Genomic DNA, 16,191 nt, shown 5'->3' with positions numbered 1-16,191 from the left:
ATTTTTACCTGTCTGGGAGGAACACGTCTGTGTGAACAAAGACGCACATATAGGCCACAGTACAAACCTAACCTGTGAAGAGCAGATAGCAAAAACACAATCAAAAGAACAAGCGCAAAAAACTGGATGCAAAACAAACCAAACTACAAAAAAAAAAATCCACAAAAAATATCAGCGCACAGGGCAACAAGGAACATAAAACCTATTAAAGGCACCTCTCCTGTTACAAGAGCACAACATAAACGGAGCCACAGGGAAGCTCAAGCGCTGTAGCACTGTGTGTTTTTTCTTTTTTATGGCTTTCGTAATCAAGATCACCACCAAGGTCTCTTCTGGGGCAGGCGGTGATGACCTACCATGTATTCAGACACCAGCACAGACTGGGTGTTCAGTCGGCTCTCTCGCAAAAGCTAATGCCTTCGGAGCCATTTTCCAGATTGAAACAGGGGGTACAGAACATATCCTATTACAGAGTCAGGGTTGATGACAACAAATGGTGCCGTCTCCCCGATTCATTTTGCGGTGGTAATGGGTCATGTTTTTCGTGGCCAGGGCATTGGCTTCTCAAGCTAAATGTTTTTTGGTAGCTAGCGGAGCTGTGTGCCCTCCCATCACTGTGCCTTTTCAGGTCTTACTCCCAGCAGGTGTGGCTTGTGAAAGCAGGCTCTTTTTTTTTGTCCGGGATTGTAGACAGCAATCAGCCTCAGGGAGGCACTTGACTAGCATCCCAGTGATGCTTTATGAGGGAGAAATTAGCTGTGCGCCTCATCTGAGAACAATATTAATTGCATCATTCTTTGCGAACGTGTTTGCAATTTCTGAGTTTGGAAGGGAAGCATTTTATTCTTTTACTCATTTTGATACAACATTTTTTAGAAGGTATAAAGATTGCTGTCATAAAAGGGTGTCGATCTGTTTGGTCTCTTTTAAAAAGCAGCGATGTGGTTTTAGCTTTGAAGCCATTCTGATGAGTGTTCCTAGAAGGGTACTAAGTAGTGCTTTCCTGTGAAGGTAGCTCGCTCACGTGCTTTAGAGGGCTTAGGAAAGTGCTTGATGGGTCTTCACTCACATACCCAGTTGGTGAATGCAGTACATTACTGCAGGGCTCTTAAACTCAGGTCCAGGAGGGTCTCAATGCAACACGTTTTCCAGCCCTCTTTAATTCACCAGCATTCTCAGAACTAGGGAAGGAAGCTAAATTGGTTCAATCAAGACAAAGATTAGTTCAATCCGGTTGTTAAATGCTGTGCTGGAACAAAAGCCTGCAGACACAACGTCTCTCCGGGAGCAAGGTTGAAAAGCCGTGCATTTACACATACTTTAATTGATACAGCGTCAGTGGTTAGCCTAAAGCAGGGTTTCCCAATTACTTTTCAGCACCGGCCAGTTTCAAAGAAAAATATGAGGCTGTAGGCCAGCCGGAAAACGTCAGTGCAGCCCTCCAAAAATGGGAATGTCTCAGCAGTACTGCATATACAGTGTGGCTGTAGCAAATATTCATGCTTACATGTTTGCTTTCTCAATTGAAATAAGTCTGATTAATAGCTGTATATTGGGAAAACTCCCAAGGTTTTACAATAGCTTTGCAATTCCCCAACAAGTTAAATATCATTAACAGAGTAGGCAAAGTGGTGCAAATGAATCTTGTAGCTTTAACCTAATAACATTGCATTTGACCTCAGTGGCACCAAAGCACTGTTGGAACCTATGCCTTTTTGGGTCACAGGAGCTGTGCTAACATGATCAGTGCTGAGCAGGGTTTCCCCAGATGCTGCCTGGCACATGCACTAAACAGGCAGCATGAAAGGCTCTTGTACTTTCCCAACAACCTGTACCACTTGTCTGTTCACATCATCAGAAGGTTTGTGTGCACGTTATGACTGCTGACTGTGATTGTTGTGAATTACTTTATCTGGTTATAATTTAAGTTCATTACAAAGCGATTTGTTTTGCAACATGTCAGGCTCTGTCAGTAACATTCAGGTTGGGTCTGATAGATTTTTAGCTTGTGTTTGCAGCATAGTCCTGGAACATTTCCTTTTTATATAAAAATTAACAACGCAAATATAGTTCACAGTGGTCATATTAAGCTTTCAAGGGCCACATGTGGCCTGTAGGCTGCGTTTTTGGGACCACCAGCTCAAAGAGCTGGATACTTCCAGAGGTAATTATCCCAAATAACCACAGGCTGATGTATGTGTACATCTCTTCTAAATGATTGAAAAATGTGTAATATTTCTCCCCATATTTCAGAGTGGGAATATGCATGAATGGAGGTATGGATGCATTGTGATGAAATAATCACATAATGAATACATATTATGCATACACAGTACATCTGTTGGAATAGCTGGAATAGCTGCAACAGCTGCAAGATATCCTTTTTTATTTCTTGTAAACATCTGTTGTCAGGGTAATTTCATTGTGAAAAATAAATTAGGAATATGAACAGAATTTTATGAGTAAATAGATGAATAAATCTTTTTTGCTGCAGTTTCAAACCCTTCCAGAAAAACATAGATGGCTCCATTAGACATGACCTCAGTGCTATTGTTTATACTTATGTTTTATTCTTTGGCTGGAGTGTATGTACTTATATGTGGGAGAGCATGCCTGTGTGTGCCAGTGTTCAGTCTACCTACACCAGTCCATATTTAATTTGTTACCATGAACCATTTCACATAAAGTAATCAGAGTGATAATATTCAGGTGTTTATGCATTCGTACATAACTGTGTCAACGAAGTGTGTATTGTGTTGTCCATGCACATATCTGTGTGATTCTCTTCAACTGGAGCACCCTCCATGTGTATTGACAAGAAAATTATATTTCACGTTCGCAGATTCTGCCATAATGTCATTTTGAGTAGATCATATTATGATGTATTGAAATAATTTAGTATTTTTTTCAGGATTTTTTTCAGGACCGTTTCTAAAAGATGCTGATTTTCCATTTAGGCCATTTCAGTAACACACGTCTCTTAGATGAACTAAATATTGACTGCATTAGTTCTCATACCAATGCAGAAAGTGAGCGAAGCACAAAGTGCTTTTGTGCTGCAGGAAGCTTGTAAACATGGCTATTTCACCAGCGTATGGGAAATTTAATATAAAATTGTGTTATTGTAATTTGTTTCAAAAGAGTCTCAAATGAAAGCAATTGTTCATTTACTTGTACGCCTGTAGTGGGGGAAAATGTCCATGAGGCAATCGTTTCCTGGGACAGCATTATGCAATATTATTAAACATTATTACCACTATGATTCAGGGGTTTGTCTGTGAGTTTCTAAAAAAAAGAGGCTACTGGTCAGCCCAAAAAAGCCTTGTGACTGCCTGTAGGATGCTCTTTACCTACTTGTCGCTGTGACGACTTTGGGGGAAACCCAGAGTATGACCTTTTGGGTTACATGGGGGATTTTAATGATCTAGAGATGGACAATGTGACACGCAACCAAATTTAGAGTAGAGTTATCTTCATCAAGATAATGAAAAAAGTCACAAGTGGGTTTTTCCATTTCCACCCAGCAGATCCCATAAGCATACGCTCTGCTCGAAAAGTCAGAAATTCCCACCTTTTTTTCTCGGTTGCTTTATCTGAGCTTTTTAATTTCCTTGCGCCCTGTTTTGAGTGTTTTTGATGTGTCTGACCTCTATCATTGGGTTCCTGCATGGAAGTTTTAAAAGGCTTTTAGCCATTAATGTCAGCCTGTGAAAAAATGGCCTGTCCTTGTGAGAATTCCATTCTCTAAATTCCACCCTGGCAGAATTGCGTTCCATTCAATTTCATCCGTGAATCGCTAGTTTGATACTCGCACAGAATGTATGTCAAAGGGGTGTGATTAGCCACAGGATACGTCACAAACAGCCTGGATTGGCTTGTGCCCCCCTCATTTTAGGTCAAAACCACGCAAAATTCAAATAGCCGTAACATGAATGGCCCTATCTTGAGTGGAAAACCTCATGTTGATATTAAATATGTGATAATAATTTGACATTTCTACAATGACCTATAAGACACTGTGCATTGGTGCAGACCATTATGGCTGTGGCTAGCTGTTAAATGTGAGGAGCTCATCTATCCTTCCTGCAGAGTAAGATGTTCTCTTCTCTTGTTGTTGTTGTCTTGATACTTGTCTGGACCGTCACAAATATGTAACACTTCATACATTCCATTAGAATTACCCTACTCTGCAACATGGCTATATAGAGTAATTGTATAACAAATTGCACCAGGCCCAATAGTATTCTGTATGTGTTTTGCATGTAGCGTGTTGTCAGTTTAGGTTTACCTCAGCCCAGAGGTGTGTGCGCGCGCGTGTGTGTGTGTGTGTGTGTTGGGGAGTTCAGAAGCCAACCAAGGGCAGCAGCAGTGTTGTCTGCAAACCTGCAGCGTTTCTCCCTCTCAACTTTTCCTCATTTTTCCCTTCTCCCAGAATGAAGTCTCCACAGTCTAAAGGTGAATGCTTGAAATAATGAATATGAGCCCCCTTTCAACCCCTTCCTTTTAATATTCTAGTTAAGAACCTCCCTATAGTATTTGCACTTCATTAAACTTGAAATAGGTTTAATATTTAAAACACCGAGAACATATTTCAACCCCATCACCCCTCTCACCTTTTCTCTTTTTTTCCTCCTTTTTTTCCCAGTTTAATAATCTACTTTCGTATTTCCTCCTAATATACTCCTACTCCATTAAAACCAAAATAGATTTAATATTTCAAAAGTAAGGCTTAATTTTTAACCCCTTTTTCACGGTCGACTGCTCCCCAAGATCTGAGCTCTTCCCTTCCCTTCAGGATGCTACCGGTGATCTCTCTTTCTGTCTCTCTCTGTCTGTGCAACTTTCTTTCTCTCCATCTGCTACACTCCATTCTTCATTAGAAGGCAGGGAGAGAAAGAGGGAGAGAGAGCATTTAGAGTTGTTATCCCACCATAATGACCTTTATAGCCCTTCTCACCCCCCCAGCCCCCGCCTGTTTTTGTGTTGCCCCTGAATGGGTCTGAATGGGTGTTTGTTCTGTGGAAAGTCGTCATTTTGGACCGGTCTTGTTTTCTGCCAGTCCCGTGTGCCCTGTCTTTTTGCCCAGTAACTCTCCAGTGTCCTGTTATCGCCATGGCTCCCACGGATTTCACTGCTGCCACCATTATTTTTCACATTATTTCATCCCTCTGACATTTGAAGAGCAACGACAAACCCCAGACTCCCACTCTGCCGAATCTTCCCTTTCTCCACTACCCTCGGCGAATAAAATGGCGTGCACTATTTACCTCATTTACTTGAAAGCTCCCTGCCTCCTCATTTCAGTTCCAAATAACTGACACCTGGTTTATTTTTAGGCCCCCTGGCTTTTAACAAACGTTGGGCAGGAAAAGCCCCCTCTTTACTGCTAGTGATGTCATTTTCCAAAACGTCAGAAGAAACACCCCCCTGAACATTACTCTAGTGGAAACATGTAAGAGGTCTGGGGCTGAAGATCAGACCAACCGCCCCCCCAACCCCCCCACCTGGTGCGCGGCCATGCCAGTGCCAGCCTCTCCCAGTCCTTATTGATTTCTCATTTTTGAGATTCTACCCTGCAGGCAGTGTGGCAGGATGTCCTGTTGGCACAGGGGCAATGGCTGTTGAACATTTACCCATGCTAATGGAACAAAGCACACAAGCAAGGAACGACTCGCCCTGTCATCTAGTCAGAAGGAAAGCCCCATTACATGTAAAAACAATGGGGTGTTCAGAGCTATCAGGGTCACCGCAAATGGGTCCCACAGCAGTTTGGTTTTTGTTGTTGTTGGGCTTTTTCACCTTCTGTAAAAATCATTTCTGCTATTTGACACTAAAATGTAATACCTCAAGGGATTTCTCAGCTTTTAACGAAGTCTGGATGTGTACACAAACGCACGAGTACATGTTGATAAATACTTACAATTTTGTTTTTCAGTATTACAGATGAAAATTGCTTGGACTAAAATTATTCATTTCACCAAGGCAAAAAAAAAAAAAAATCAAATAAGATTGGTTAATCTGGGTCCAGAGTTTTAATATAATCCTCTTTAATCATGACAAAAAAAATGAAGCGAGGGTATTTTGCCCAGACGATGAAATCAGAGTCATCATGTTGAGTTCTGAAGAATGTCAGGGATACGGCTCCATTTTCACAAGTTGTGTGGAATAAATCTCTTTGTGATTCAGCACTGGTAATTGGGTAAGACCATCAGCCCCATAACCGAGACCATTGTGCCTCTCACGTCATGTAATCACCGTGAAATTGATCAGAATCATAAACGTCTCCTATACAGCGCAGATATTAAATGGGGAGAGAAAGGGAGAGAGGGTAGGGAGGGATTATGAGTGCTTTGTAATATGATTTAATTTGGTGTTCATTGTGCAGTTCGATGTTTCTGTGGGCTCACAGAGCCAACCCCACACAGCAGCGCGGTACAGTGTGTACTCAAAACACCATTCAGTGTGTTGAGCTTTTAAAACGCTATAAACCGTTGCAGGTCCCCTTATCTGAAGGGAGAACTGACTTTTTGTTTTATTTTAACAGGGATCTGCAATGCTCTTATGTCTGTGTGTTTTTTTGTTTTGCTTTTTTTTGGGGGGGGGGGGGGTTGGGGGTTGGGACATGTGTGTTGGGGGGTGCAGTCGAACCAGTTTAAGTGCAGAGAGAGAGCCAGAAGGAAGAGGCAGTGTGTTTGGATAAACGGCCGCCCTTACAGGATGTGGAGGTCTATAGCCCTTTGGGTGTGTCGGGTTAGTCGAGTTAGAGAATTGTACTGTGGGAGGGTTCCAGCTCTAGGGCAAATCTCTCTTCCTTTGACACATTCGCCCACCCCCGTCCCCCCCTCAAACCCCCCAACCCCCCCCCCCCCAAAACAACACCTCCTCCCTGGTTAAAGACACAGACAACTTTGCCGAGGGAACAGAGAGGGGGGGGAAAAAAAGAAGCGTTGAAGTGCTGGAAAGGAAGAGACGAGGGGGGCGCTGGCTGAGTGCGTTGGCTCTGAGAGAGGACTGAGGGATGTCCTAAAAGCCAGAGCCCGTCCTTTTATTTCATTTGTCCCCTCGTCCGCCTTCAATTCTCTGTGTCACTTTTCATTTCACTCATCTCGTAGACTGGAGCAAAGGGAGTAAAAATAGGGTCTGTCATTTGCGCACACGTAGCGAGCTGTGTGTGTGAACATACTAGAGTGAGGACCTCTCATGATGTTGAGGAAAAGGTGTGTGTGCGTGCGCACACGCGCATGCGTGTAAATGTATGTGCATACATGTGTGTGATTCTGTTCCCGTTGCCCAAGAGAATAAGTTGAAGTCAGTTTGCCTCCGAAATATTTCTTGAACAAACTGCTGCCCTGACCTTATGTCCGGAGATATCCACATTGTCTCAGTCACTTCTGTGCCCCCCTAAGATCCACGCTGACACCTTTTGTAGGCCACTAGTGACTTAAGTGTCACTCTGTGCAAGTCTGTCGGCAGGAGGTGTCTCAAGATAGGATTTAGAACCCTATCCTTATTTCAACCCTCCTCTCGTCAGCTCCCCTGCTCATATGCATCAGCCGTGTTCTGTAAATCATTTTCCCTCTGTACTCCTAGGCATTACCCCCCACATGCTTTACAAAACATTCACAAATAAAGGAGAAAAGCAATGTATATACATGCTTTTTAAAGCCTTCTTAAAAAATACAAAAAAAAAAAAAAACATGTCCTGCTTTTCTCAGAAAATGACAGGAAATTCACAAGCCTTTTCCCCCTCGGAGGTATTGTGTGTAAGAAAAGAAGAAAACTCCCACCCACTTCTCCAACGGTCTGGGCTTTTGTAATGCTGGGCTCATCCCCAGATTTCGCTGGCCCGCTGTTCGCCCCGGCCGCCGAGCGGCTCGGAACAATCGGGCCCTCAGCGAAGACGTGTTCGTGGGCGAGCGGCCAAGCGCTCGGAGGCGAGGCGCGCGGCGCGGGGTGCCCTCTCGCCCACTCCGGGGCCGCTGGGGGGTGGGGGGGGGGCTCTCACAGGCCTCATCACGAGGAGGAGGAGTGCAGCCGAGTTTTACCTGCCCCTTCGCCTGTGCACAAGTGCGACACGCTAGAGGTACAGGGGAGGGGGTGGGAGGGGAATTCAAGCAGGCCTTTCCTCATGGTTGGGTGCTTCGTCTTGAAGGCTGTTTGTGTTTTGTTTTTCTTTTTATTTTTGTTTTTTTTCCCTTTTCTTTTCTGGGCGACCTGGTTGTGTTGGTTAAGCAATCGCCTACCCAGAATTCCCAGACCTCGGAAGCATCCACCTCAAGGTTTGTCCCACAAACCTCACGCGGGTGTCGTTTTTGTTTTGCTTAGTGCTGGTGTTTTCTCCCTCCCGCTGGCGCTGTCAGACTAGGGAAATGATAGGCCAGGCCTTCCAGCCCCTGCTCCCAGCCCTGATAAGTGGAGCCAGTGTCTGTGGGGGTGACAGATTCCTGTCTGGCCTGCATCGCATACGCCACCCCCAGAATTCATTCAGGGAGATTCAAATCCGCCCGTTCCACATTCCTCTTTCCAACTGAGGAAGCAGCCGACCCTCCTTCCTCCACTCCCAAATTATACTTTTGTTCAGTTATTGTATGTTTATCGCAAACCCATCTCGCTCCCCCTCTCCTCTCTCTCTTTCTCTCTCTCTCTCCCTCTCTCCCTCTCCATCTCTTTCTCCCTCACCAGTTTTTCTCCCCGCTCTCCTTCTACCTCTCCACTCCCTCCATCTTTCCCTTTCTCCCCCTCTCCTTCCCTATCTCTCCCTCTTTGTCTCCCTCTCTACCCCTCCCTCTAGTTTTGTTGAGTCTGAAGAGAGGCAGTGGAAAAGCAGAGCCCTTGGCATTCTTACGCAGGAGGCAGGTCAAAGCCGCGTTGGTTCCTGCTAACCCCATTCCAAAAGGACTTTCCAGTAAGAAAAGGCTGAACATTGCTGGACCTACATGCCTTTTTAAGCATGCGCTCTCTCCCCCCCAACCGGGGGAACTGAAAGCGACGATTTTGTAACCTTAAATAAGAGGCTGTGACTGTGACATGAGCTGTCCAGTGGCTCCGGGGGCGAGGGGACCTCTTTAATTTGCGAAGGTTCTGCTGATTCGGTCGTATACAATTAATTTCAGCTCTACTGGCAAGAAAAAAAAAAGAACCCTCGGGTAGAAGCAGCTTTCCCACTACCCCTTCCCATCACCACGTCTTTTGTTTGTTTTTGAAAATTTACAGCTCGGCAAATTAGCATCTTGGTTATTTTTAAAACGCATTTGGTACGTAAAATATGAAGAGTCATTTTTTTCTGTGTTTTCACTGCTGAAGCTAAAGCCATTACTGCCAAATCGTATCAAGGCTACTGTGCCCCGGTGTGATGTAGACTTTAATTGGTGCTGAAACCAGTATCAGACTTTGTCATTCATTGGAGGCCTTGCTGTGGTCAGGAAATGAGCACCCGAAGTGGGCTTGTGGACTAGAGTCATCTCTAAGGTCAGAAGAAATGAATCCGGGCTTATGAATTTAGAAACGGACTGGTCCCACTGTTCTCCTGGAGGTGTATAGCTCTAGACTATCTCCTCCATTGTTCCATGTTAAATGTGTTCAAGAAAGAAGTTTCCAAGGATACAGAGACACAGGCATGCTGATGCAATTCTTCAGAGATGTGACAATGGACAGGCAGAAATAAAAAAATCAGCTCTCGCCCACTTCAGCACCACTGTTGCTGGATCACCATCACAAGGCCCTGTTAGAAAGTTTGCTGTTTTTGGTAGACACCCCAAAGCCCTCATCAGTGTTTTGGATGCTTCACTCAACACGTAGATCTGAAGGTACAGGAGGGTTCACCTCCGATCAGCTGTGATGGCTATTTATTTTTTGCGCACAAGTTGACACTATGACTAAAAATGGACAGTGCGTTGCATGCTCTTTAAACCCTGATTTCTGGGCTCCACCCTGGATTTAGAGCAGTTCCACCCTCCCCTGAGCCTGCTTTTAGCACAAAGCTCTGCGTGTTTGCTTCCCTTCCCCACCCTGCATTCCATTTTCCCCAGGCACTCACTCCGTTCTCCTCCTCCCCCTCTCTCCCCCCCCACCACCACCCCCACCCCCCCACCCTCCTACTGCTCGCAGTCCTGCTCTGCTAAGCTGCATTAACTCCCCAGATTACCTTGAGCCCTGCAATCCTCCAACCGCCCCCCCCAGCCCCCCCACTGCCACCCCCACCCTCTCTCTCTCTCTCTCTCTCTCTCTCTGCTCTTCTCCTCTCCTCCCTCCTTCCAGCCTTCAGGGTCTGTTTGATTTATTCCTGCCCTCTCCTCCCCTCCCTATCTCTCTCCGTGGAGGTTGTGGCCCGGTTAGTCCCTAAAAACAACAGAGAGAGAGAATGAGGGAGAGGGAAAAGAGAGAGGAATAACAACCTCTCTTTTACTTTCCATCCTCCCTCCTTTTTTTTACCCAGCATTTTTTTCATTCCCCTCTCCCACACTGCTTTTAAATTGCCTCTGAATTCTTGAGCTTTTTTAGTGCCTCACTCCCCCCTTTCCTTGGAAATTACTTTTTACCCTTTCAAACTTTGGTGTGCTGAGGAAGCAAGTTCGACCTTCCCTCCCTCACGCTCAGGTCACGCATGCACGCACACACACACACAGACGATCGCACAAATGTGACGCCCCCCACCCCCCCGCCCCGTCCCCAACCCCATCAATTCTGTTTGGTTCTGCTGTAGTTGTTGTGACATATCTGACTCAGAGCTGAAATTAAGGATGAAATAATTACCTCCCCTAGAGTGAGTGTCCTCTCCCGCATACCGGTGCCACTCCAGGCCTCCTGGGTTTTGGCATTGTATGTAAGTGTGACATGCAGGTGCTAAGATTACCCTAAAATGCCAGAAGCATTCACTTGTGTTCATGAGCTATGCTGGGACTTCAGTCTCAAATTCCTTCCCCCCACACATCGGCCCGCCTTTGCCCTAACACAGACATACTGATTTCCACGCACAGTTTTGTTTACGGTATACACCATAGCCCATACATTGCCAGTTCTTCTCTGTTATGTGCAATTCTTCAAGACAGTTTTTCTGCTGTGTCCTGTATCCGAGAATCTCCTTGTTTCTGTTTCTCGTGGAATTATTTTGTTGCATGGCTGACGATGAGGCGTATGTAGAGTGTAGATGTTTTGGCTGTCCGCTGACGGAGTAGGCTATGTCTGCGTGACCTGTGTTTCGGGGTGAGGGGGACGTGGTGCACTGGTGAGCTGAGGACATGTGATGTGCCGTACTGGGAAGCGGGAGAGCTTTAGTGGCGCTGAGTCTCTGCTCTGCGGTGTGGCGTATGAAGGAGCTCTGTCCATGCGCACTGTGGCTCCATCACATTGGTCTGGAAGGGTGACTCTTCACAGACGCCCTCAGACCAGGAGCTCACCAGTACATTCTTTGGCAATCTGATGTACACTTTGCCGTCCCAGAGACTAATTTCTTAGGGCTTCACAGGACAGTGTATTACCACAGGTTCTTGTCTTATGAAATGTACAGATGGGCCTTTTATTTTCTTTTCCTGTAGTTAAATCTCCTTGTTTGAATGATGAGCTCTATAGGCCTTGCAAGCTATGATATTAGCCAGTGAAAATCATGGTTTGCTTCACGCTCCTCCCCCAACTCTTTAGCCGGGTGGGTGTAGGAGGGGATGGAGGTTGGCAGCATCTGATACCCTTCCGCACTTTACAGTGTTCGTGTGCCTTTAAAACCTGATATTTCTGGGAGCGAGAGATTGTCCAGGGACACCCCGAAACTCCCTCAGACAAAGAGAGTGTTGAGTTTCGGTTAGGGAGGGGCGCTCGCTCCTGCAGCTGGAGAACAAAAGGTCACGGAGGTCAGACCCTGTTAACTGACCTCGCTCCCTCCCTCCCTGCTCACAGGGGGGCGCGTATCACTTCGCCTCCCCCTCTTTTTATTTCACTTTAATGTACAGTCATACACCACAGCCTCCCACACGAAGCAGCGCGCACGATTCCCCCCAACTCTAGCACCACGCAGCCTCCTATTTGTGTCTACTCTTAAAAGGGGGTTTTATTTAGCATAAATGTTGGAGCCAAGGGTGGCTGGCTGCCATGGAAACCAAATTAAACTGAGAATCTCTTCAGAAGGAGAAATAAAAATTATTCAGACCTGTTGTATCAAGACAGAAACAAAGGGAAAATAAAACACGATTTTAAGAGTGATCTGTGTTTTATACATATTTAAACATAGGTTACATTCTGTGTATTATGTGTTACATTGAGGCCATTGTTCATTTCTCCTGGTTAAGATATGATTTACATGCGATGTGTTGGAGTTGCTGGTTTGCATACAGAGCGGAGGTTTTTTTTATCACTCGGGGGTTCTGAGGTTAAGTTTCTCCATACTTCACTTTTTGTGTCTGTCCTTCTTTGTCGGGAAAATTCTGATCCACTTTATTGATTGACTGTGTGTCTCCAGCCCACTGGTGAGAGGTGGGTGGCTTTAATGAATTCCTCCACGCTGTGCCCCCAACTCCAACCCCTGCTCCCCCATCTTAATTAACTTTACTCTGTGTGTGTGTGCCTGCGCGAATGTGTGAAATGATTCATACCCCTTCCTGCTCACGTTTTTTCTCCCTTTGCATGGTTTGATGGTTTACATCTATGCTGTTTTTTTCTGTCTTCATCGTCTCAGCGTAAATATCTGACATGATTAACAGACCACCCCAACAAAGTACACTTGGCAGTTTTTGCCATATTCACTAGCACACACACCCACTCACACAGTCACACCTACTCACACACACACACACACACACACACACACACACACACACAGTCGTATTTCAGGTTAAGGCTTGTGCAGTAGCTGCCAGACTCACATTGGCAAGTATTGTGTTTTCCCATTTGCGTTGCTCCTGTACCTGTGGGTTGGCAGGCCCAGTTGTTTCTGTGCTGTTGGCCTCTAGGCCTCCTCCCCTGCCAGGTGCTGTGATCTCCAGTGCTTTTGGACTGACTAAAGCGCCGCCCCACTTACAGGAGCAAATTACACAAATCCGTATTCAGAGAATGCACAGTACACACGGATCCCTCTCCTTGACTCCACAGCAACGTGATACGTCTGTAGCTCAGCTTGAAGTGAACTGCCTGAATGATAAGAGCAAATACAGACACTGATGATCCAACACCCTTGAATTTTGTCCTCCTGCATTGTAACTCAATGTACAGTTTTTTGCCCATCTTTGTAAACGCTGTTGGTTGTTTTTTGTTTGAGAAGTCATTTGCAGTCTGTCTGTATCTGGATTGAAACACCATTAGTTAAATGGTTTTAACATACATATACAATATACAATAGTTGTCTAAAAGACACTTAAGTGTATGCACACAAAACACATACTTAGTGAAATATGAGAAACCCATGCTAGTGCTGATGGTGGTTCAGCAATAGTGAGGGCCTACAGGTGGAGTCTGTGAGACTTGCCCTGCCAGTGCCTAGCAGTGCATTAAGGCTTCAGACATCCCGTGTGTACTTCACAAAAAAATCAGAGCAGATTTATTTCAGGGGCAGCTGAGGTCATTCTCTGAAGAAAATCAAACCCAGGGAAAGTGTATGGTTTACTGTGCCAAGCCTTTTATCATACAGTCCTGCGAGGGCCTTCTGCATGTGTTGTGTAAAACCACACACTTTCCCTGGATTTCATTGCAAAATAATCATTCACCTTCTCCAGAAAGATGAAAAGTATCAAAATATGATATAAAGATGAAGCACGGTATCTTATTTCTATCAGTAATAACCTTGAATGGATTGTTTGCAGCATGTTTTCTCCTGACCCTGACAGCTTTGACCAGAGATACAGATGGTCTGTATCCATATCTTCAGCTCACCACGTCCGACTCGCAGCACAGGACACTTTGTCCCCGTGTGAGGCCTCTACTTTGATTGTGCAGACATTACACTTTTTAGTGCTCCGTACTTATGCTAATATTTGTGCGTGTTAGAGAGAGAGAGAGATGGGAACATTGGCCCATGGTTTTGAGCGATGGCAATGGTGCATTTACTGTCTGGAGTGAGAAACTGCTGTGGTCTGGGGTGCTGGTGTGTTTAGGCCAGGCTGACTCGGTGGCCCGGCTCTCCCACTCCTGCCTGTCTCCAGCCGACTTCACCAGGACGGTTTTCCATGAGGACGGGTTTTCCTGGCAGCGTCCCACGGCAGACGGGAGCAGCTTTGTTTCCTTCAGTTTATATTTATACAGCGCCGAGTACAGATCTTCACAGAGCGCGGCAGTCTCTGGCTCTTTCATGCCCCCACGTCTCCTGGGACCGCATTGTAAATACTCAGCATGGCTCTTCGTGGGGGGGGGGGGGGGGGGCACTGCAATAAAAACATGCCTTGGTATAAGAAAGAGATGATCTGTGAGATGGTTGGGTAGGTAGAACGAGCGCGGCTCCGATGAAGTTGTCACCAAGGGGCTGACAATCCAGCAGCGTGAGAGACGCAGCTGAGCTGGAGTGGAGCCGCGGAGGCTTTCTGGTGACAGCTGCTTTGAGCAGCCTCCCGCTTTTCCACTGTCAAATGAGTCTCAAGCTCCGCTCAGTGGAACGTGTCCCTCACACGTTCCACACGATCCGCGCGTAACGTTGTCCCGCTGCCGTCCTTCTCTTCGTACACCGGCTCAGTCGTGTTATGTGCTAAGCAAGCACCATGGCTTGTACACATTAAGCTTCAGTCTGAACGGTACAGTAATTGGTGGTGGTTGTGGTTGGCAGCATTTTTTATTACCTCCTCCGGTGCTTGATGGAGCATGGATTATGAAATTGCCCATTTGTCTCTGTACATTTTGTTTGTTTTCTATGTCTGTCTGTGAACAGGGTAACTGAAAAGTTACGGACTATGAACTTATATCCATAAACCTTGGTAAAATGATCGACTCTGGAATAAAGAAGAAGTGGTCAGATTTTACGGTTGTTGTTAGGGTAATATTTTTGACTGTTAAGGGCGGTGAAGATATGCAGTCCAACATGTAGCACTCACGTTCCAGATGAGATGTTCAGGATGGAATAGACACATCAGAAACTCTGAAATACAAAGACTAAAAATCTAATCTAAGTTGTCCATTACAGTATGCTTTTATCACATATAGAAGAGCGAAACTGTCATCGGAGAGGCAGTCACCATTCTACCTGTCCTCCCTGCCTCACCATGTCCTCCTACATTTGCTTCTCTTTGAGAATGAGTTCACATGTGCACCCTAAAATTTGAAGGCAATGCCGGATGCTCCCTCATCTTTGAATTTGGTGGCATGCGTCAACATTACACTGTAGTTGTCTGGGAATTGAAATGGGGAAAGCTACTTCACCTTGAAAGGTGGTTTACCACAGGAGTACTTGACCCTCCGTTCTGAACTAGCAGTGTCCCATCTCTTGCACTCACATTCCATTTACATGTAATGACACTGCAGCTCATTAGTGGGAAAGTTGTGGCAAAACTGGCTAAATTTAGCTTAACTGCACCCAAGAAAAATAAGGAACTTCAACATGTCAATTAAAAAAGTTACAGAAATATCCATTATTAATATAGAGGTCTGGCTAGACGCAAAGCTTTTTGGCTGTGACAGGTCTTCAGCCATCACTGGATTATGGGGAACTATTGTGTACCACACTGACCACATTCAACTCAAATAGGTCATGTGTATCTGCTTGTGAACATTGCAGTGTAGAAGGCCACACCATGGTGCTACCTTCAGACTTTGAAGACAGCTGCACATTTTACATGTAAGCATAGTTGGGTCCTGGTAGTTACAGAGGTTAAAGATCAGAAGGATAGGTCCTCCGCCGTGACACCTGACTGGCACTTCCTCCCACGGAGAAACCATTCACGGATCCTGTGTTTCCTTCCAGGTGCTGATGTCATCGAGCCCAACAGCTCGGACAGCCGAGGCGACCGGCTGGACTTCTTCGTGAAGCAGGAGGAGGCGCTAGCAGGGGACCCAGGCTTCTTGTCGCAGTCACTGGCAGCTGAGAAAGACGACCCCACGTGCCAGGCGGCCTCCGTGGCTAACCTGCGGGCGGCGCTCATGAGCAAGAACAGCCTCCTGTCGCTCCGCGCTGAGATGCTGGGAGAGGACAACCCCCTCCTCTTTGAATACCTGCCCAAGACTGGGCACTCCTTGTCTCGTAAGTTAGCCTTTTTAAATATTCCCACAACCTTGAAGGGTCCCCCT

The 16,191-nt window shown here is 45.8% G+C and overlaps 1 protein-coding gene across 2 annotated transcripts in view; it reads left to right on the top strand.

Annotated features, from left to right (window-relative positions):
• zbtb46 (zinc finger and BTB domain containing 46) overlaps window positions 1–16,191 on the top strand; it is a 47,066-nt gene that overhangs the window by 17,539 nt on the left and 13,336 nt on the right. For both annotated transcript variants that reach the window (XM_036533736.1, XM_036533735.1), the window contains exon 3: window positions 15,869–16,144. In XM_036533736.1, coding sequence (XP_036389629.1) covers window positions 15,869–16,144 — 276 coding nt within the window. The remainder of the gene's footprint in view (window positions 1–15,868; window positions 16,145–16,191) is intronic.

This window comes from Megalops cyprinoides, chromosome 7, assembly GCF_013368585.1.
Source record: "Megalops cyprinoides isolate fMegCyp1 chromosome 7, fMegCyp1.pri, whole genome shotgun sequence".
Classification (NCBI taxonomy): domain Eukaryota; kingdom Metazoa; phylum Chordata; class Actinopteri; order Elopiformes; family Megalopidae; genus Megalops; species Megalops cyprinoides.
The sequence above is the reverse complement of the archived record's forward strand: the minus strand, read 5'-3'. Positions and strand labels throughout refer to the sequence as shown.